General features: G+C 43.4%; 1 protein-coding gene across 1 annotated transcript in view; it reads right to left on the minus strand.

Moving 5' to 3' along the window:
* The window catches only part of LOC102081453 (scavenger receptor cysteine-rich type 1 protein M130), a 41,111-nt gene extending 37,353 nt beyond the window's left edge, over window positions 1-3,758 (minus strand). The window contains exons 1-4 of the mRNA XM_025901684.1: window positions 3,682-3,758; window positions 2,010-2,330; window positions 1,719-1,817; window positions 1,362-1,571 (exon numbers count right to left, since the gene is read on the minus strand). Coding sequence (XP_025757469.1) covers window positions 1,362-1,571; window positions 1,719-1,817; window positions 2,010-2,330; window positions 3,682-3,739 — 688 coding nt within the window. The 5' untranslated portion in view covers window positions 3,740-3,758. The remainder of the gene's footprint in view (window positions 1-1,361; window positions 1,572-1,718; window positions 1,818-2,009; window positions 2,331-3,681) is intronic.
* Between the last annotated feature and the right edge of the window lie 19,242 nt (window positions 3,759-23,000).

The raw sequence follows: 23,000 nt of genomic DNA on the forward strand, positions 1-23,000 counted from the left end.
TTTTTTCTTTATTTTCTGGACACTTTACTGATGGGAAGCTATCAGAACCCTGACTGAATTTTTCAGTTTTGCCTTTTTCCCCACATTGCAGTTGTTTGCAGACAGCTGCTGATTGAGCCTCTGTCCATCCTGTTTTAAGAACTTTCCTCCACCGGCCCTCATGCTTTATCTCCAATCTTCCAGCACATCTTCCAGGACCATCTGCCAGTTTCACCTCCGCACTGCCTGTACCATGACAATAAGAGATTTAGCAAACATCTCACACATCCACACACACACACACACACACACACACACCCTCCTACTGAAGAAATTTGGGGAAAAAGTCGTCTGAATCAAAATATGTCACAGTTTCATTGAATGGAGTAATTCATTTTCTCTCTCAACAGAGAATTTATTGCAAATTTTAAAATCCCATTATAAAAGCAGACAAAGGCCATCAGCAGCCACTCTGTACATTTTCACTGCTGTATCTCACCTGAACACACCACATAAGGTTGTTTTGAACACTGGATATTGTCACCATGCTGAGCCTCACAGTGCCACAGTGAGGACTCGCTGCCTTTGCAGCTCACATGGTCCATTATCCCTCCTGAATTTTGACGTTCGACTTTAGTATAAATCAGCTAGAACAAAGCATTTATGAGTTTGCATTATTTCATTGATACTCATCCAGTATTAATGGTGCACATTAGTACACTTATCACAATAAATCCAGTAGCACTGCTGTATGGAGAGTTTCTGATACACTCAGTATCCATGTATCAGAACAACAGGTAACTTATGGTGACTAAACTGGAAAACTCACTTTCCCGCATCCAAGCTCCTTGCAGACTAATTCAGCTTCCTTTTTAGTCCAGGTGGAGGCACACACAGGATTATCTGAACCATTCACTTCAATATTAACTGTACCATAGCACTTGCTGTCTTTACCAGAGTGCAGAACTACTTTAACTTCATCTGAGAGAGAGAGAGAGCGAGAGAGAGAGAGAGAGAGAGAGAGAGAGAGAGAGAGAGAGAGAGAGCAGTTTTACAGTGTGAAGTTTTTGCTTGGAAGTTGTTTGTGTTGGAATATAAATGTGTTGAATTACCTGTGCAAGTCACATTAAGGTTTTTGTTTGTGCTGTTGTTTGGGCTGAGAGAGTTACCACAGTGCATTTGCTGGCACACATCAAAATCAAAGTTGTCCTGTTGAACAGGTACCCAGTTGTTATTTTCTTCTTTTTCCAGCTGCCCAGAACACACATTTGACTGGTTTCCTTTGAGCTGCAGTCTTGTATAACCTGTTTAAAAAAACACTTTCACCGTGTGTGTGTGTGTGTGTGTGTGTGTGTGTGTGTGTGTGTGCGTGTGTGTGTTACCTTCACATATGACAGAAAAAGGTTTGCATGATGCTGAATCATCATTGCCTTTCACACACTGCCACAGATGATCTGGGTCTGCATTTTTAAAGGCTGAACAATCGAGCTTCATCTTTGCTGCATTTCTTTCCATGTCCTCCCACTCTGAGGGAATTTGTCTGAGTCCACCACACCCCAGACTTTTACACAGAAGCCTGGCTTCTGTTTCACCTTTTTAAGAGAGGAATTAAAACACTTCAAAACATTTCAAAAAGTGATGAAAAAATATTACAATTTAAATTAAGAGAGAGCAAGCTGGACAATATTTGAACAGCTCTGCCCTTTGAAACAGAAGATTAGCAGAAAGAGAATGCATACCAATGTTACTGTTACAAAAGTAACCATCAAATTTGCCATCAATGGAGTACTTGACAGCTCCAGCACATTTGGGTCCATCCAAGCTTATTGTGATATTACCTTGAAGAGCACACTCAATTACCAGCCACATACAAACACAGATAAAAAACAAACAAACAACACAATCAATCTTATCAAGTCATTCCCATTATTGTTAATTTCCCTTAACAACTTTTAGCTAAGATTCATTTATCTCACCAAAAAGAAAATAAATAAAATAAACCCAGAGAAAGACAAATCCGAACAACTTACTTGAACATGTAATTTTTTTCACTGTGAGCTTTGAGTAATAGCTGGAGTTCCAACCAGGATGTTTACATTCCCACAGAGCGCTCTCGTCTCCTTCACACTTCAGTTCATTGAGCCAGATCGGTCTGTCTTCAGAAGGCTTACCAATATCTGTTACTGAGCTGTCCGCAGGTTCCCCACAGTGAGTGCTCTTACAAGCCACTTTTTCAGTGTTCTTGTCCCAGTGTGTATCCCCAACATAGCCCCATGTGTTGTTATGGTAGACTTCAAGGTAGCCTTCACATGGGTAGCCTCCTTTGTTTTTTAGAATCAGTCTGTCCTCAGCTAGGAACATACAAGGTTTATACAGCAAATTACTATTATTATTAGAATTATTATGATTTGTTTCATGGCTGACTTACTTTTGGGAACTGCAAAGGATAAAATGTTAAACTTTTGGTTGTGCCATAACATCTGAATACAAGTAAAAAATAACAATAATAATAATAATTTTTTATTTTGTATGCCGTTATGTTTTACTTTATTGTTTTAATATATTTAGCAAGATATTTCTAAACACATTATTTTTGTTCATTATTGTTATTGTTATTATTTTGAATCCACGAAGTCTTAATCCAAACAATTCTGCTTATAAAATTTCTGGGAGGTCGGAATACTGCCGTGATAGGGAACGAGGCAGATAACACCGTGGACAGGTCACCAAGCTGTTGTAGGGCTAACACATGGAGACACTGTGTTTACACCCACAGTTAATTTTGATTTACCAGTTAACCTACTGCAAGTATGTCTTTGGACTGTGAGGGGAAGTCAGAGTACCCAGAGATTACCCATGCAGACACGAGGTGGCCGTGCCAACTCCACACAGAAAGGCCCCATCATTGATTCGAACCTAGCACTCTCTAAGGTGACAGTGCTCATCACTGGACCCCATGCTGCCCGTTAAGCAGTCATTTTTCTCTAAATAAAACAATAGATCTGCACACACATTTGGAAAGTTAAAGCTTTTTTTTGACTGTAAATCTTTTAAATTCCGAATTTCCTGCAACACCTTGTCTTTTAAAAAAGCTACATAAACATAGCCATTTCATATATTTTTTTTAAAATAGAGTTTTTAAATAGAGAGAGGGACTTCTATTAAAAAATATTGTTAGGATTTCAAAAATATTTTAAAGATTCCTTCCTGTAATTGTGACTGATTATGAAACAAGTCCTCTGCAAGGAACAAGTGCCTCTTTAATGAACACAGCACATAAACTTACACAGTCGGATGTAGCAGGGTGTCACAAGCGCATTCATCAGTTCTCTTAGATCTTTTTCATCTATTTTCTCGACTGCACTTTTTCACGACACCACCCTCTAGTGGTGCAGTTTGTTATATCACATTAGAGGACACAACACTTCCTAATTCGAATTTGACACAAACTTAATTAAAGATATTTGCAAGAAAATAGCAATTTTATTTATTTATGTATTTATTTTGGCTTCAAATCGAGTATCAAATCTGGACTCAGTTCAGATGCACACACACACACACACACACACACACACAGAGCTTCTTTTAAACAGTATTTCAAAGATGTTAAATACTTCAAAGACATTTTTAAGATACTTTCTTAATTCTAACTACTAACAATAATTAATCTTATTCAGAATGAAATAAACTGAATTAACTTGCCTTGTGAGATCATCAGCTCAATGTGAGCAAGGTGGAGAAGCAGGAGGAGGAACCACATCGTCACCACAGCTCATGACTTGAGAGTGAGACAGACAAATGATGTGTTCGGCTTTATATTGCCGTGGCTTCGCCCACCAAAAATGGAAATGAGCGGCATACGCGCCAAATTTAGACTCACAAATATTATCTTAATTTTAAAGAAAACTAACACACAAGTGTGCTTATTTCTTATACAGCACCTTTTTATGCTTTTCTATCGTTGAACAAACTCACTATGATGCTTTTACACACACTAGAGATTTTATGAAAACAGGAAATTGATCAAATATTGATAGATTGATGTAAATTCAATGATTAATAACTGACTGTTAATTAATTATTTGACACGTTCATCTAGGAATTCTAACTATTCTAACTATTCTAACTAACTATTTAAAGGGGTCATATTGGGTATTCCACTTCAAATCAGCCAACTTATGAAGATTTCCTACTGGACCATCTCCAGTTTTGGTCCAAATTTTGAAGATCTAACAAGTATAACGAGTACTGTGAAATTTTATCACTAAAATATGAAAGAAAGGTCTAGCGCTCCTGCAAAAATCCGTATGTAAGCACACACTAATGAAAACATTAATACTGCAAAAGACAATTAGTGACAATTTCTGAATGAGGTATTCACAAAACTGAAGAAAATGTGTTTTTCAATTAACTTTCACTAAATTCAGCAAATAATAATTGTACCACAAAAATAAATTAAATTCAAGTTCATAGTGGAATCCAAATAGAGTGAAATTCATTAGTTTCTTGATGGTACTTTAATTATAACCAAGAAAATAATTAAGTTGAATATGTGCAATCATGATGATTGCTGTGAAATTTTTGCGTCATATATTTTGCATGCTGAAAACTTTGGAAATATGTGAGCATAAATATCTCAAAAACTATTTTTCAAATGTACTTTATTACTGTATTACTATTACTGTTTTAACTAGTCATTCTTACCATAAAACTGAATCGGGCTAACAGCTGGTGACAATTTCTGAATAGTTAATTGTGAAAGCAAAATAAAGCATGTTGTATATGTTTCAACAAGATATTCTTAGTAAGAAGTGACAAAAATCGTGCTGATTGCAAATATGACAAGTTGTATCACAAAATCAAAATATATGAGCAGACAGTCTGAAAACAAAAAATTCTGGACTTCTTAGATTATTCTGACAATAAGTAAAAAAAATAATTTTGTTAAACATAAGTAAAACATTTTCGAGCATTTTCTGTTAAAGCTTCTCCACTTTCCCTAAACAGTTTTTTTTTTTGTTTGTTTGTTCTGGTTTTTTTAGGTCAGTCAACCGACTTTTAGGCCACTATGGTATTTATAGACTATGGTATTTATCACAGCAGGTCTCAAAATGGTAGGTAGGTAGAATGGTTCTATGTGTATTGCGCGCATTTATTTAACAAATTTATTTTCTGAGACATAATCAGAGTGCCATCTTGAAATTCAGGATCTTGAATAGCCAATAGATTGCTATTTTTTAAATACTAGTCCCAGAGAACACATCCTGACTAATGTTGACTGTAAGAAAGGACAATATTCATGCCCAAATAAAATCAACAGCAATCCTTATATAAAATATATATTCACCCTTTGTACCATAAAATCTTTAAGAAATAGTGGAGGAGATAACATTCCAAAAATGTGATCAGTTGAAATTGGACTGGACTTGAAAATGGAAAAAATGTGAAGATATTTAACAAAATAATTTTCTGAGTAATGATTATTTTTGGTTTTGTAGCATATGTTGCCATAATTGGCTTCAGACTAAAAGACTATTTTCATTTTCCTCTCTGAATACAAGCAAAGACCGTTTGCCAAGTTCTGATACTAAAATAATAAAATTAATAGGTAGTAAACATAAAAAAAAACATTTTAAAGTTTTAATTTGAACAAATTACCATAAAATCATCAATATAATGAGGAGTGTTTTTCTGACCTTTTTTTCTTTAATAAAGTTCCACAAAATATCAACCTGTTGATCCTTTATATGTCTGAGAACATTATATACTAAAAAACAAAGACTGTACTTTTGGAAGCAGCACATATAGCAATCATTACACTGTAAAATCTAATTAGTTCCCAGAACTCAAAAAAATTATGGAAACTCGTTGCCTCAAAAAAATTGAGTAAAGCTTAGCTAAAAATGACTAAGTTAGGACAACTTATTTATTTTGAGTACTCTGTACAAGCTCATTTGTTCCCAGAACTCAAAAAAATTGGATCAAGTTTACGTAAGATGACCAAGTTAGGGCAACTTACTCATTTTGAGTACACTGTACAGCCTTGTTAGTTCCCAGAACTCAAAAAAATTATGGAAACTCGTTGCCTCAAAAAAACTAAGTAAAGCTGACTTAAGATGACTGTTAGGACAACTTATACATTGCAAGTCTGCAGTATTAAGAATAACTTGATATTTCTGACTGTAAAATACTAATTGTTTACCTACTGACAAACATTTCAAGTTCAACTAAATGAAAAAACAATTTGTGGTAACCTGAATATGATTAAAAATAATTAACAACAATTTTTGTAATGATGTTAAAATGAGCCCAACTTTTATTTTCAAACACAACAAAGTATAACAGCCAACATACTGGACACTGTTCTGCTGAACAACAAACAATTATATTGCCATCACTGTTATAATCTTACAATGAAACAAAGTCTCAGATGTAATTATTCTGAAAATAAGTTTAGGCCTACCACAAGTTTGTTTTGTACTTACATTACTTATATAATCAAAATAAAATATTTATTGTTCTGTCACAAGTGCAGTCTCTAATTTAAACAACACATTTGTTTTTCATTCCAACACATGAGCTGGAATGTTGTAATATTTTAAGGACGGCTTGTTTCCAGTCCAGGCATTACTGCCTGAATGACTGTCATGGATCGAGGTGATCCAAATGTAGGTGCAGAAGAAAGTCTTTAACTTCCCTTCAGTACAGTGGAAGTGGATGTGGGTTGGAGATGCAATGAGCTTGAACCTGCAGGCGACCATCTTCACTGACCACACCATCTGTGATGGAGGACTCATCTCTCCTGTTGTCCTGCAAGCAAACAATCATATTTTTTGGAACATGAACTTAATTGCTTTCTTAAAACATTTTTTTCTGCATTTGGTATAGAACAGACTCCAATTTAGACAATCTCAGGCTCCCTCCCCACCGGAGAGGTGACATTCAATGTCCCAAATTGTCAGTCTGGATAGCCCTGACCACCACCCGACACACAATAATGTCATGAAAGCATTATTTTAAAAAGGGCTATGCAAACATGGCCAATAACTTTCATTCTAATGATGTGCAAAATGATTTGGGCACAAAACAAATTTTGCTGTTAGAAAACTTGCAGACTTCACTATATACAGTGTAGACCCTCTAAACTAAGTGATGTGATCTTTCAAGAAATGCAGACCAAACTGTTGTTGTTTGTTTACTTACACAGCATGTCTTGTAGAGTTAACTGGAGTCACAGCAACAGCATAGTGCAGTCATATCTCAAGTCTAATAACAGAAGACAGGAAAAGATCAGTAAAGAAACAACTTCCCCAAACCAAAGCACAAACAAAACAATAAGTAAAACAGGCTGATCTAAAGTATGATTAAAGTTCAGCCTGATTAATATAAATGTCACTGACAGTTGCTAATATATTGGAAAACCAAAATACTTACCACTGAGTTGATGTCTTTCTGTCCAACAGCAGGAGTGCTGGTCCCGAGCCTCAAAGACAGTATAAAGCAAGCAGAGGGAGAAAAAACAGAACATTTTTCAGAAACTGATTTGATCTTTAATGGCTGTGCAATCATTGTAACATAGAGTTTGCTTATGTTGTTAAATAAAGGCTAGATTTGACATTAGTAGATGCCACAGATGTTCAAAAGCATGAAAAAATAGACGTCTCCGAAAACGTCGGAGCATTTTTGCAAATATGTGATGTCTTGATAAATCGAGCAGATACTTGAACTTTACACAGCTACATTCTCGCCTGAAAATATCTTAAAAGTTTATTTTGTGACCCAGAAAAAGTAATAAGTTTTTCAGCGGCGCTCCTCCGCCATTGCCGCGCTTACAAGTACGCACAGGCTCCGACAACCGTGGCCGACAAATGCGATCCTCCTTTTCCGCAGACTACCCTTTCTGGGTCACAAAATAACCTTTTAAGATATTTTCAGGCGAGAATGTAGCTATGTAATGCTCAAATATCTACTTAATTTATCAAAATATCACATATTTGCAAAAGTGCTTCCACGTTTTCGGAGAGCTCTGTTATCCACCCCCCACACCCCACCCCTAACGGCTGCACCTCCCGAAGAATTTTGTCTGGGCTCTTATCTCACTTATTTATTTCAAACGATCAACAGAAAATTTCACCGACATAGTTTTATGTAAGGTTTTTAAGGCTGTGGTGTTAATTTTTAAGTAACATGAGCACAGCGGCAGCAGCAACGCTAGGCTAACACTAACTAGCTAGCAAGATTATAAACCTGGTGCTAAACTAAGAGAAGCCACAAAATCAGTTTGAATAAGAGTAAACATTTACTCACCAAGTCAGTGTATCAGGTAAAGATCCACAGCAATGACAACAATAATATCTTGAGCTGACGCTTCTCCAGGTTTGCTCAACATATTCCATAAAGAATGCACCGTGAACATGCGGACTGATCCGAGAGGGAGGAGGACGGTAGTCACGTGGCATTTTCAAAACACATCTTTCATCCTTCCGCACAGAGAAGCAAAACTTCCAGCTTACTTAGTTTTTCTAAGTTAAGACAACTCAAATTAATCGAGTTTATCAGCGTTTTCGCATAAAAAGTACTGGTAGCTTATTTAAATTGAGTTCTAATAACAAATTGATAAAAATTAAGTTCAGCCTATTTAATATTTTTAATTAAACACAATATTACATTTTACAGTGTAGCAGAGCAAACATTAGCTCATATCAGCGAAATAAATTCTTAGAATGGAAAGATTATTTTAGTGAGAAAACAGAAAAACAACAAACCGGGTATATTTTATCACACAGCATCCAGAAGCTGCATGAAAGTTTTGTTTGTTTGTTTTTTTTTAAAAAAGCTTCCTTAAAATAGAGAGTATGACATTCGCGTAAAACTTACAATGACATGAGGGGGAATTATAAATGCTGTGCAATAAATGTAAATATGACATTTTGCATATATGGCAAGGAGACATATGTTTGGAGTGCGTGTTGCAGAGTGTAGAAAGACTATATACAAGATATAATATATAAAATATGCATAAAAACAGAAAAGAAACAGAACAGAAAAGAAATTTGCCTTGAAAACAGATGTAACCAAGCAAATGGTAATGCATATCTAGGAGTCACTCTAATGAAATTATCCATCCATTTTACAGTCAGATTTTACATGTGAATGTTGCCTGAACTGTGGTTACAGGTGTAAAATGAGTGTATGAGAGAAAATGAGTGTATGGCTCTGTGGCTTTGTGGCTGGAGACTTTTCAGAGCTGTGAGTAACTGGAAAAAAAAATTCTCAAGTGCCCCTTAGTTAGCTGCTGAAATACATTTACGCCCAACCACACTTTAGATAAAAGCAAAATAGGTCACTAAAAGGCTTCCAAGAGTTATCTGATTTTCTAAGAGATACACTCTGTTCAAGGGGTCTCAGCAGGTTGAAAGAAAACACTTTTTTAAATCTTACTTCATACTTTGATGCACATTAATCAATTCACTTTTAATGGTAAATGGACTGATTCTTATATAGCGCTTTTCTACTCTCCCGGAGTACTCAAAGCGCTCTATACAACATGCCTCATTCACCCATTCACACCCACTCATACAAGCACTTCTATACACAAGTGCAAACTAACTTGCATTCACACACATTCACACTCCGATGAACGCATCGGAGGGCAACTTGGGGTTAGTATCTTGCCCAAGGATACTCGGCATGCAGACTGGGAAAGCCAAGGATCGAACCACCGACCTTCCGATCAGTAGCTGATCTGCTCTACCACCTGAGCCACAGCCACCCCACGCAGCCACCCAATGCAGTTCAGTTTGATTTTATTAATATAGTAATGTAAGATTGTTTATATAACACAGACATAACAGTCACAATGCAATATCAGTAGAGAATTATGTTAGAAAAGAATTAAAAATAACAAAGATTTAAAAAAAAATGTCAGCAGAAAGCCTGAATAAACAGACACGTTTTTAACTGTTTTATAAAAGACTATGAGGAGCCACCTAAACAAAGCCGGGGAGATGAGGTGTTTCAAAGCCTTGGTGCCGCAGACTGAAAAGCTCTGTCACCTACAGTATTCAGTCTTAGATTTTGAGCTTGTGAGGTAAGACAGCAAGCAGCAGTGTTTGTACCAAGAAGTTCAGATAAGTAGTCACGAGCTTGTCCATTTAGTGCTCTGCATGCAAGCGTGAGAATCTAAAATCAACTGGAAGCCAATGTAAAGAAACTAATATAGGGGTCATGTGAGTGTGTCTGTGTTTTGGCAGCATTTAGTGCCAAATCACAAGACCTCAAGGTAAGGTAAAGACCGTAGAATAATACAGAGAATACCCCACAATCAGGCGACCCACTATGAACCACTGGGAACAGTGGGAAAGAAAAACTCCCTTTTAAGCTCCCACAGAACCAGGCTGAGGGAGGGGCAGACATGTGCTACGACCAGTTGGGGGTGAAGGAAGGGAGACAGGACAAAAGACACAAGAGTGAGTGAAAAAGAAAACTCACCATGGGAAATGGATTATTTTTCCTCCTTAATTATAAACACCGTTATTTAGAAACTGCGTTTTTTGTTTAGTCATGCATTTTTTGTCTAAAGAAGGGGCCAAAATCTTTTCACGTCACAGTAAATGTGTAAACGTTGTGACATGTAAAGCATTCAGGGTAAAGTTAGAAGCTGTAATTAATGTGGCATCAGTAACCGTAATCAGAACGAGGGCCGCTGTTCTGACACTGTTAGTTCAACATGGATATAATCACCTTTACTGCACCACATGCAGTTAGTCTACATTCCTTTTTTATGCTTGAATGATTTACAGGTCAGTGTTAACAAAGCAAATAATGAATGTCAAGGTTCACACAAGTTACATAGTATAACTCCTTCTAAATCAGTTTGTGTGCGTCTCTGGCCCTTCTTCATATCTGTCTGGTTCACTAAGAGACACTAACATAAAGTAAATTAAATAAAATTGTAAAAATAAATTAACTAGTTTTAAAGTAACAAAATGTTTTTCAATTCCTTTTTTATTGGAAATCTTGTTGATTTCTTCTTGATCTCACTTTGAAGCGTATGACTCACGCAGAGGTGTTGTGACCACATTTATCAGTGGCCTGATCAGAGTTAAGGCATAACTGACTCAACCATCAGCTCAAGTTAGGAGCAAGCTTAACAGAAATGAAGCCACAAACCTCTGGGTTGTATTTTGAAACCAGATCATCTATCTAAACAGGAAACTGTAATCGTACATATGCTTCTGCTTCAGACATATTCTCAGGAAATATAAAAATATCCATTCCGAACTGGGTTTTAAAGTCTTTAAGAAAAAAAAAGATGCTTTTGGAGCTTTTACTTGAATATTTACTTAAACAACAGATTCATGTATTTCAGTGCTTTACATCTGTATCAAACTGAATGCTAAATTAAAGGGCATGCTAACCAGCAAACAAGACTCTCAGGATGCACAAACCAACCCTGTTGTCCCCCAACACACGCTGCAGAGACACACACTATTCAACAAAACTGTATAGACTATCACATATGCCATAACTGACTTTTACACATGAATATTTCATGCATAAAACACTGGCTCTCTTTCAAAATTTTATTTATTACAACAAAATTAAAACAGTCCATCATGACTGGTATATCTCTATCTAAAGCCTCTTGTCTCAGTTTATTTGAGTAAAGCTGTCAGTAACTAATACAATGTTTGGCTTTACATATTTGAATATTAAGAAAATTAGGATTAAGAAATCACATGAAAGGACAATTGTCCTTAAATAGTGCACTGATGTGTGCAAACCTTAATATAGTCACTTATGGAAATACATAGACCTCAACTATTTCAGCACTTTATTTTCTATTAGATTTAAATTAAAATAAATAAAATTACAACTATTAACAAATAAACTTACGCCCCAAAACATAATCATCTTTTGAAAATAAATTTTCCATTTCACTAGCTGCATCAGGGCTGATTACTGCCAGACCTAATTACTGTAGGCGAAGTCGACCCCTGAGCTTAAATGAATTCAATTGAATTCAATTTAAAAATAATAATAGGGTAGGTTTGTATAAAAAAAAAATTATCCTTAAGAAATGAAATATATATATATAATGAAATATCTTTTCAAAACTGGATTTTTTTTCTTTATGTAATTAACAGATTAACATGCCCTGTAGCCAAGACAGCAAACAGTGGATTAATATATATATATATTTTGCTTTATTTTATTTTATTTATTTATTTAATAATGTTCACACGTGCAATGTGAGCTGATTGAGTTAAACTGACAGTCTTTAGCCATAAAAAGAAAAAAAACAGTGTTAATATCTTAGCAGACAGCAGATGCCAAAACCAAAATTAAAATATCTTATGTATTTAGTAAATTCAAATACACATCTTACATTCATCAACAAATGTAATGTTTTCTTAACAGATAAAGTTTACAACAGGTATCTCTCGTAAATGAGACCCTGAGTCTCAGTGGGACTACCTGTGTTATGCCCCTCTGCAGCCCCTAATCTCTTCAGTGTGCTCAGATATTGCTAATTGACCGCACCTAGTCAGGTGTGGATAAAAGTATACCTGAGGCAGGCTTTCAGGGAGGCTCACTAGTCTTTGGCGTTGCTGCTGGCCCGTCAACATTTCCATGTCTACCTAGGGTCCAGTTCGACCTATTAAGGTATTTACTGATCATAGCCTTCTTGTATTCTTGGCACACATGTTCAGTCACAACCAGTGCCTTACGTGCTGGGCCCTGATGCTGCAGGAATACAGTTTAGACATAAAACACAAGAAAGGGTCTGAAAATGTACTGGCTGATGGGCTATTTCGACTAGTAATCTACTATGTCTTGTATGAGAAATGTGTTTCCTATGTTGTTTGTTTTGCCTCTGTATTTATATTATTTTGTTAGCAAAAATGTTCCACTGAATGCCACTGAATATAAATATGCTGCATTAACAGGAAGAGCCAGAGATTGATAATAACTAATAGTTAAACACAGAGTGGTCTATAAACACATACCCCTACTGCAGCATAACTAAAAGAGGATTAAGGGTCACCTGATCCAACCTTAACTGTAAGATTTACCAAAACATTGTTGGTATTGATAAAGGATGTGAGTTTACACCTGATGAAAAAGTATGGGAATCACAGTTTTAAAGAACAAGTCAGTTTGGCGCTCGAGTCATCTTAACATGCTTTGCATTCAAACAAAAACATGTGGAAACATTTACCCAGAACCCACATCCAACCCAAACACAAACCACAAAGACCCCCACCCACCCACACTTGCATGCAGACAGAGTAACCAATGAGAACCTTGAGAAATGTTTTCACTTTATATTTGCATGTGCATGCAGATGTGGCAGATATCTTAGGTCACGTAAGTAGCTCGTTCCACAAGATAAGAAAAGAAAACATGATCAATTCAGATATCGCCGCTGGTGATTTGAGAGACTTGAATCTACGTGCAGGCGTAAAATTTTCTGTAACACAAACTGATAACTACTTTTCTCTGTATTCACAAAACATCACATTAGAAAAAGAAAAAAGGCACTGTCAAAGAATATCTATAAACATGAAATATTACAGTCCTGACGGGAAACATCTGCACCTGTTTTGGGAACAGCACCGAGCAGGACAGACAAGATCTGCAAAGAGTGGTGCGCTTGACCGAACGCATCATTCAATCAGAGCTTTCTGACTTGCTGTCCGTTTACACTGAGCGATGCAAGACTAATGCCAGGAAGATTATGATGGACCTCTCCCATCCCAACAATGGACTCTTCTCACTGTTGAGTTCTGGGAAGCGCTTCTGCTCCCTTAAGGCCAAAATAGAGAGAATGAGGAGGAGCTTCTTCCCCCAAGCTATTCAGGCCCTAAACCAGGTGTAGGACTGAACTCGCCCATACACATCACATCTCCACATGCACTCTGGTTTTCCTTTTGCACACTTCTTATAATTTAGAATTTCTTTTTATTAATAATTTCTTACGTAAACTGTTATTTGCACATCTTACTGTAAATTTCTAAGTTAAATCTGTAAATTTTGGTAGTAATCTTTAAATCTGTAAATATTACTGTCAGTTCTTACTGTCATTTAATGGTCATTTCACCTCATATCATACTGTGTTTGGTTGTGTGTGTGACAAATAAAATTTGAATTTGTGTAAACTGTGGCTCCACAGTTTGCACATTTGTCTAACAAACAAGTTGCCACATTATTAACACTTTCTGTTGTTGCTAGTTATTAGTATTATATAACCATTATCACTGTTTATAACTTGTACACTACCTCAATATCAATTAAGGAGTAATAAATTGTTTTTTCCATATTATCCCCATATGTTCATTCTTGGTGTTAATTAGCTCACACTCTGGCATCTTTTCACATTTAACTAAGATTTAAATGTGAAAAGAATACAAAACAGTATTGTAGCGGGCCAGGGCTGTTTGGGGTTTTGTTATTTCAGTTATGTTTTTGTTGTCATGTTGTTATGGTGACGGGTGACGCACTCTCTCGGCGACTGTGTTTTCCGGTGAGAGAGCGCCTTTTTTTGTTGTTGTTCTGTGGTTGCCGCGCCGAGCAGTTAGGTAGCGGCAGTGTCTCGCTCAGAGATAAATAAACGGCTGTGCTCCCAAGAAACCTCTGTCTCCTCCGTGTCTGAGCTCGCCACATTGGTGTCAGAAGTGGGATAGCTCACCCTCGCCGGAATGGAGAGAGACACTCAGAGGCTGGAGCAAGCCGTCGAGGAGAGCATTCGCTGCTTGGGAAGTGGGCGATTGAAGAGAGCGCAAGCGAGCGGCCATGTAAGTTCACCGACGGCGCGAGCGCACTGCGGCAGCGGCCCGTCGCGACCAACACTAGGACAATGCTTCATGGGCTGCCTCTGTCGACTGACACGCCGGGCCCCCGACAGCGAGCAGTGATGCCTGCAACGCCAGCTAAAGTACCGAAATACAACAGGCTAACCCCGCTAGAGCCCTACCTCTCACAAGTACGGCTAGCCACGAGGCATAATGGCTGGAGCGACGAAGAGGCTGCTACACACCTAGCGCTAGCATTGGAAGGAGATGCACTGCAGGTACTCCTTGACCTAGCCCCGTCAGAGCAGCATGAGCTCCAGGCTCTCATCATAGCACTCGAGAGGCAATTTGGGCAGCGGCACTCCACTGATCAGAGCAGGGAGCAGCTGACCAACCGGAGCCGCAGGCCGGGGGAGAGCCTGGGCATCTTTGCAGCAGATGTGTTGCTGTATGCTCGTTGTGGCTACCCAGAGTTCCCAGCAGCAGCCCATGAGGAGCTTAGCCTGCATGCTTTCCTGCGAGGACTTTTCCCAGAGCGACTACGCCAACACGTCCACCTGGCCATGCCTCAGACTCTCTGTGAGGCGCTCCTTGAGGCTGAAAGGGCCGAGCGTGTGCTCACATCGCGACCTGACCAGCAATTACGCCCCCCAAACTACCCTCAAATCAGAGCCGCAGACTGTGACAGTGAGGGGGAGGTCGCGGGGATATGCCAGCCGCAGCCCACGGTGCCCTGGAGGCGTCCCCGTCAACCGACCGACCGCTCCTACCCGTGCGATGAGCCTGGCCACGTGGCGCGCGACTGCCTGGCGCCTGCCCCAAAGGCCAGAACTATGTGGCCTCAGGGGGATGAGAGGGGGAGCGGTACAGCGAGGGGACCACCGCTCCAGCTTCCTGCCCCCCTCCAAGAACGATGCACGGTGGCAGGCCTAGTCGGGCACCCCAAGGGACTCTACCTGAGCTGCTGTGTTGAGGACCAGCCCTGCCAGGCCCTGGTGGACACGGGGTCCACCATTTCCCTAATACGACCTGGTGTGTTTCCTGGAACATCCGGGCCGCTTGTGATGGGTTGGTCGCCTACCGACACCCAGCTGATGACAGTGACGGGGGGAGAGAACTGACATGCGGGGGAAGAAACCGTTGCGGATCCGAGTGAAGGATCTGGAGCTGGTGCACGACTTCTGGCTTGCTGACATCCAAGACCAGTGCATCATCGGCCTTGATCTGCTGATCTGCTGGGGGGCCTGCGTTGACACCGCGAAGCTGGCTATCACTCTTGGTACAGAGACTCTGGCCCTCCAGTGCGGTCAAAAGCAGGGAACCAGAGACTGCAGGCAGACGCGGCTGGTTCAGCACACCATCGACACCGGCTCTGCTCAACCCATCTGTCTGCGCCCACGCCAGCTGCCCCTCGCGAAACGGCAGGGAGAGCGGGCCCAGGAGACATGGGGCGTGGCTACTGCTCAGGCCACACCCGGCGGAGGGGGATGGCTCTCGTTGACCATGCAGCAGCTGAAGCAGGAGCAGGAGGCTGATGCGACGTTGGTTCAGGTGGGGGCCTGGCTGGAGACAGCACGACGCCCAGGCTGGACAGGGGTGTCAGGACAGGGGCCCAAAGTGAAGGCCTACTACTCCCAGTACAACAATCTGGAGACCCACGGCAGCCTCCTGTACCAGAGATGGTGGGCCCCCGGACAGGGCAAGGATCTCCTGCAGCTGTTGGTGCCTTGGTCGCTGCGGTCGCAGGTGCTCGAGCTTGTCCACGGCTCGGTGGGGGCCGGCCACTATGGGAATGCTAAAACACTCCGCAGTCTCAGGGGACAGTTCTATTGGCCTGGTTGTCGTCGGGATGTGGAACTTTATGTGCACTGCTGTGACACCTGTACGGCACGGAAGGGCCCCACTCAACGCTCCACTGCCCCCCTGCAGCAGCATCGGGTGGGGGCCCCAATGAAGAGAGTGGGAGGAGACGTCCTAGGGCCTTTCCCTGTCCCCGAGACAGGGAACCGGCGCGTGTCGGTGGCCAGGGACTGCTACAGGAGGCTGAGGGAGCGGCCGCGAGTGGTTCATGACTACACCTGCCAGGCCCAGGTCAGCGCCGGAGTACGACAGAAAAGAGCCTGCGACACCAGGTGCTGAGGGGGAGCTTTCGTGTCTGGCGACAAGGTTTGGGTGTACTGCCCGGTTCGCAAAAGAGGGGTGTCCCCCAGGCTGTGCGATCACTGGCAAGGGCCGGCGGAAGTCGTGGGGCGGCTAACAGAAGTGGTGTACCGGATCCGCATCCCAGGCCCAGGGCGTGTGGCAGTGTTGCACCAGGACAGGCTCTCACCGTACCGCCCGCCCGCTCCAGCAGCCGCCGGGGCAGGGGATTCTGGTGGCGCCCCAGGTTCTCATCCGAGTGACTCTTCCCCTGCTGGTCGAGATCGGCCTGCGTGCCGAAGGAAGACACATGGACATGTGCAGGACTTTGTGTTGGGTAATGGGGTTGTCGGGGACGACTGACCCCTTAGGTGGGGGCTATGTAGCGGGCCAGGGCTGTTCGGGGTTTTGTTATTTCAGTTATGTTTTTGTTGTCTTGTTGTTATGGTGACGGGTGACGCGCTCTCTCGGCGACTGTGTTTTCCGGTGAGAGAGCACCTTTTTTTGTTGTTGTTCTGTGGTTGCCACGCCGAGCAGTTAGGTAGCGGCAGTGTCTCGCTCAGAGATAAATACACGGCTGTGCTCCCAAGAAATCTCTGTCTCCTCCGTGTCTGAGCTCGCCACAGTACTTAAGATTCATTTTTTTAAATAAATAACTTTCATCATCAAAAATACACAAGGATATAACAAATACAACAATAAATGACACATGTAAATAATATAACTGTTACAGAAGAAGAACGTTATGGAAGTAAAAAATTAATTTTGGGTAACATGCAGCATTTGTTTTGTAGGCTCTATTTTTAAACTGACCTCACTCCTTAGCAGAAAAATGAAGAAAAAACATTATAGATAATTACTGAAAAAGAAAAACAGTAAAAGTTTATCATTCCACATTTGGTGTCACGCCCGGTGTGGCAGGCGTGTGGAGATTATAGAGAGGACCCAAAAGGCGGCAGCTCTGGTGCAGGTGAGTCTTTATTTACACGCGTGGATACAAACAACAAAGGCAGGTGAACAAGAACTGAAAAACCTAAACTGGGAAGAGCTAACAAACAAACCTGAAACCTTCGGTCGAGAAACGGAGATGCAGGGAGAAAACACGAGAACACGGAGGGGAGCAACACAGATGAACCAGCAACTAACAGAGGCAGACACGAGGTTTAAATACACAGAAGGATAACGAGGGAATGAGACACAAAAGGAGGGCACAGCTGGGAGTAATCAGACCTGACGAGACAGGGGAAAAGTAAACTGAACACACTGAGATAAGACAGAGACTTTTAAAGTAAAACAGGAAACACATGCACGTAATGACACAGACTCAAAACTCAGACTAAACACAGGGATACACTGGTAGAAAAGAATGAACACTAACCGAGGAAGAACAGAACCAAAATTACAATAATAGAAAACACAAAACGCTGGGTCAAAAGGACCCAGGATCATGACAGTACCCCCCCTCAAGGGCTGGCCCCAGACAGCCCAAAACAAGAAAACCAAGAAACGCCCAAAACAGAAAACAACCCGACCAGGGCGGGCGGTGGGGTCCAGGAAGGAGGGCTCAAAGCCAAAACAAAACAGGAGCACCAGAAAACACAACACGAGCCCAAAACCAAAAGAAGACAAAAAGGAAACACACCACAGCACAGGAAAACAGTCCAAAACAGAACACCATAGGGGGCCGGCCGTGAGGACGGCGACGTGGACACAGTTCAGGGGGACGGCCAGGGGGCCGACAGCACCGGAGCCCAAACAGTTCAGGGGGCCGGCAGTGCGGACGGCAGCGGCGCTGACGTGGGCACAGTTCAGGGGGTCGGCCGTGAGGACGGCAGCGGTAGCGGTGTGGACCCAGTTCAGGGGGCCGGCCCGGGGGCCGACAACCCAGGAGCCCGGACAGTTCAGGGGGCCGGCCATGAGGACGGCAGCGGCGCCGACGTGGGCACAGTTCAGGGGGTCGGCCGTGAGGACGGCAGCGGCGGCGATGTGGACCCAGTTCAGGGGGCCGGCCGTGTGGAAGGCAACGGCGGCGACTCAGGCGAAGGTGGTCCGGGGGCCGCCCACGACGGCGATGTCGCCTGGCCAGTGGCCTGGAAAGCGGCCAGTTAGCTGCAGACCCCGACGGGGCAGGACCAGACGACGCCGAAGGCGAAGACACGGAGGCTGGACCAGGCGACGCTGAAGACACGGAGGCTGGACCAGGCGACGCTGAAGACTCGGAGGCTGGACCAGGCGACGCTGAAGACTCGGAGGCTGGACCAGGCGAGGGTGAAGACTCGGAGGCTGGACCAGGCGAGGGTGAAGACTCGGAGGCTGCTGCTGGCGTGGCTGATGAGGCTGCAGGTGACAGCGTGGAAGCCGGAGACGAAGAGGCCGCAGCTGACGGCGTGGAAGCCGGAGACGAAGAGGCCGCAGCTGACGGCGTGGATGCCGGAGACGAAGAGGCCGCAGCTGACGGCGTGGAAGCCGGAGACGAAGAGGCCGCAGCTGACGGCGTGGAAGCCGGAGACGAAGAGGCCGCAGCTGACGGCGTGGAAGCCGGAGATGAAGAGGCCGCAGGCGACGGCGTGGAAGCCGAAGACGGAGGTGCTGCAGGCTGGACGGATCCCTTGGATCCTCCAGCGACGACAGGAAGCAAAGGCCGGACGGGCCCCTTGGACCCTCCAGCGATGACAGGAAGCAAAGGCCGGACGGGCCCCTTGGACCCTCCAGCGACGACAGGAAGCAAAGGCTGGACAGGCCCCTTGGACCCTCCAGCGACGACAGGAAGCAAAGGCCGGACGGGCCCCTTGGACCCTCCAGCGACGACAGGAAGCAAAGGCCGGAGCGGTCCTTCGGACCCTCCAGCGGAGACACGAGGCAAAGGCCGGAGCGGTCCTTCGGACCCTCCAGTGGAGACACGAGGCAAAGAGTCCACTAGCCGACATAAAGGCAGCTGGCACTGCACGGAGCACTGGCTTTGCCCAGGCAACACTAACACGGAGGAGTTCTGAGGGCTGCTTAATCTTCAGGGGTCCAGTAATAGCTGGGGGGGTGAAACCTAGCTTCTGGGGAGGCCCTGGAGTGCATTACTTCGCCTGAAGCAGCCAAAGCGCAAGAATCTCCCTGGGTGGAACTTAGACTTTCTCCCTGCATAAAGCGAGTGTGTGAGACTGGAGCTACGGGGGACACTCGAGCCTGAACTACAGGCGGCACTGGGGCCTGAACTACAGGCGGCACTGGGGCCTGAACTACAGGCGGCACTGGGGCCTGAGCTGCGGGTGACGCTGGGAGCACTGGGGCCTGAGCTGCGGGTGACGCTGGGAGCACTGGGGCCTGAGCTGCGGGTGACGCTGGGAGCACTGGGGCCTGAGCTGCGGGTGACGCTGGGAGCAGTGGGGCCTGAGCTGAGGGTGACGCTGGGAGCACTGGAGACTGCACTGAGGGTGACGCTGGGAGCACTGGAGACTGCACTGAGGGTGACGCTGGGAGCACTGGAGACTGCACTGAGGGTGAAGCGGGGAGCACTGGAGACTGCACTGAGGGTGAAGCGGGGAGCACTGGAGACTGCTGCGGGGCAGCTAACTGAGCTACTGGAGGCTGGGCAGCTACTGGAGGCTGGGGAGGAGTGGCGGAGCGAGGCTGGGACGAGGAGGTGGGGAGTTTGTGTAGCTCTGAACGTGGAAGTCCCAAGAACAAAGCAAAGGATTGCAGCGGAGTAAGCCCAGTGTCTTCCACCACATAATCCTTCTTTCGCCGCTGCTTGCTCCTCCTGCAGGGCCTGACTTCTGAAAGCAGCGGTGGAGTGACACCAGAAAACTGAGCTGAGAGCGGCTGCTGAGCAGGCGATGAGCTGTTCTCATAATCATCTGCCGCACAGAAGACAGCCCCAGAATGAACAGTCAAATAGTCCGAAAACGGAAAAGAGTCCTCACTCACCACAGCCGGCGAATTAGAAGTCCGAATGTCCGGCTGTGGGGTGGCGCGCCGGCGGCGCGATCGGCGTTTCCTCCCCACAGATGACTCCGACGGACCGGGCAAGATCACATCCGGCGAGTCGGGCAGCGAGGCAGGAGTGGCTGAGAGAAGGTGAGGTGTGCGCCGGAGAAAAGCCTGCATGGTCGGAGGAAGAGATTCCAAAAGCCATGGCAGGCCAGAAAAGAGCCGTTGAAGCCGGCTTTCAACAGCGCGGCGAAGCTCATACGGAGGGTTCTCCAGCCATTTCCCGAGGAGGATCTCCACATTATAGGTGATGTCATCTTGGAGCTCCTCGGACGGATTGAATGCCGCAGGGTCCATGGTGGCTGGTTCGTGCTGTCACGCCCGGTGTGGCAGGCGTGTGGAGATTATAGAGAGGACCCAAAAGGCGGCAGCTCTGGTGCAGGTGAGTCTTTATTTACACGCGTGGATACAAACAACAAAGGCAGGTGAACAAGAACTGAAAAACCTAAACTGGGAAGAGCTAACAAACAAACCTGAAACCTTCGGTCGAGAAACGGAGATGCAGGGAGAAAACACGAGAACACGGAGGGGAGCAACACAGATGAACCAGCAACTAACAGAGGCAGACACGAGGTTTAAATACACAGAAGGATAACGAGGGAATGAGACACAAAAGGAGGGCACAGCTGGGAGTAATCAGACCTGACGAGACAGGGGAAAAGTAAACTGAACACACTGAGATAAGACAGAGACTTTTAAAGTAAAACAGGAAAAACATGCACGTAATGACACAGACTCAAAACGCAGACTAAACACAGGGATACACTGGTAGAAAAGAATGAACACTAACCGAGGAAGAACAGAACCAAAATTACAATAATAGAAAACACAAAACGCTGGGTCAAAAGGACCCAGGATCATGACATTTGGCTTTGATCAACTAGCTCCAGCCTCTCAGCAATTGCAGTAATGCAGTAATTACTCATGTTTTATCTAGTCATAATTTCATATATATTTATTTATCAATCAATTTAACTGGCCAAACTGTGTATAAACAATCATGTTGTTAGGTAACTTGGCAGTGCCTTTATTATGGGTTCAAATTTATGTAGGGTTAAAATCTTGTCCTCATATTTGATGAATAAGCTCACTATAGGAAAAGGCATGAAACATGAGATGATGGGGTTTTAACACTAGAATTACTGAGCCTTTTTTCCCTGGTGCAAGTCCCTACTACTAGATTTACTAGCCTGCGCAGATTTGCGTAAATTCCCCCCGACCTTAACACCTCTTGGCACCCCGCTGACATTTTCACAGGTCTTCAACTCCATTGTTTTCCTGCTTTTGTTGTGCAAACACACCCTCCCCCAACCCCCAACCATGAGAGATTCAGGTCTTTCCTTCCCTGCAAGGCTACTTTCCTTCCTTACCTGCAGCGTACTGTACACCATGGTAGTTTCTATGTGCAATATTTCTCATATGCAATATTAGTTCTTGTCAATCCTTGTCACTACATTGGATGCCTGGCCATAAACATATATACACAGAGTTGTACATATATTTATATATTTATATAGCCACACCTTATATAATATGCATAAAGTCTAGTTATACACACAGACACATATATAGATAGATAGATAGATGTGTGTGTGTGTGTGTGTGTGTGTGTGTGTGTATACATACACCAATATTTTTGAATACTCGTGTCCATATATATGTTTCCAGATTGTTTGTATAGTGCACTTTCTATACCGTGCTCTGTCCACTTTTTTGCAATGACAATGCAGATTTTCCACTTGTGGGACAAATAAATGCAGATTTGCTGTGTATGTGTGTGTGTGTGTGTGTGTGTGTGTGTGTGTGTGTGTGTGTGTGTCTGTGCAACATTGGCATTTGTTTACTCAGATCCAAGGCAGGCCAAACCTCTGTGTTACAACCTACATACAAAAGACACACATTCACAATATATGGGTACACAAGTCTGTTTTATTTCAAAGTGTTTCAAACTTTACAGCGTTTGCAGACCCAGTGTCCATCATCCCTGCATTTGGCACAGGTGAACTTCTGACATGTTGCACAGGTAAACCTGCTGCGATTCCTGTTGCAGCTCTCTTGCACCTGGCACTGCGTTGTCTTTACAGTCCCTGGCACAGCAGCTGC

Source organism: Oreochromis niloticus, linkage group LG20 (assembly GCF_001858045.2).
Source record: "Oreochromis niloticus isolate F11D_XX linkage group LG20, O_niloticus_UMD_NMBU, whole genome shotgun sequence".
NCBI classification, from domain to species: Eukaryota; Metazoa; Chordata; class Actinopteri; order Cichliformes; family Cichlidae; genus Oreochromis; species Oreochromis niloticus.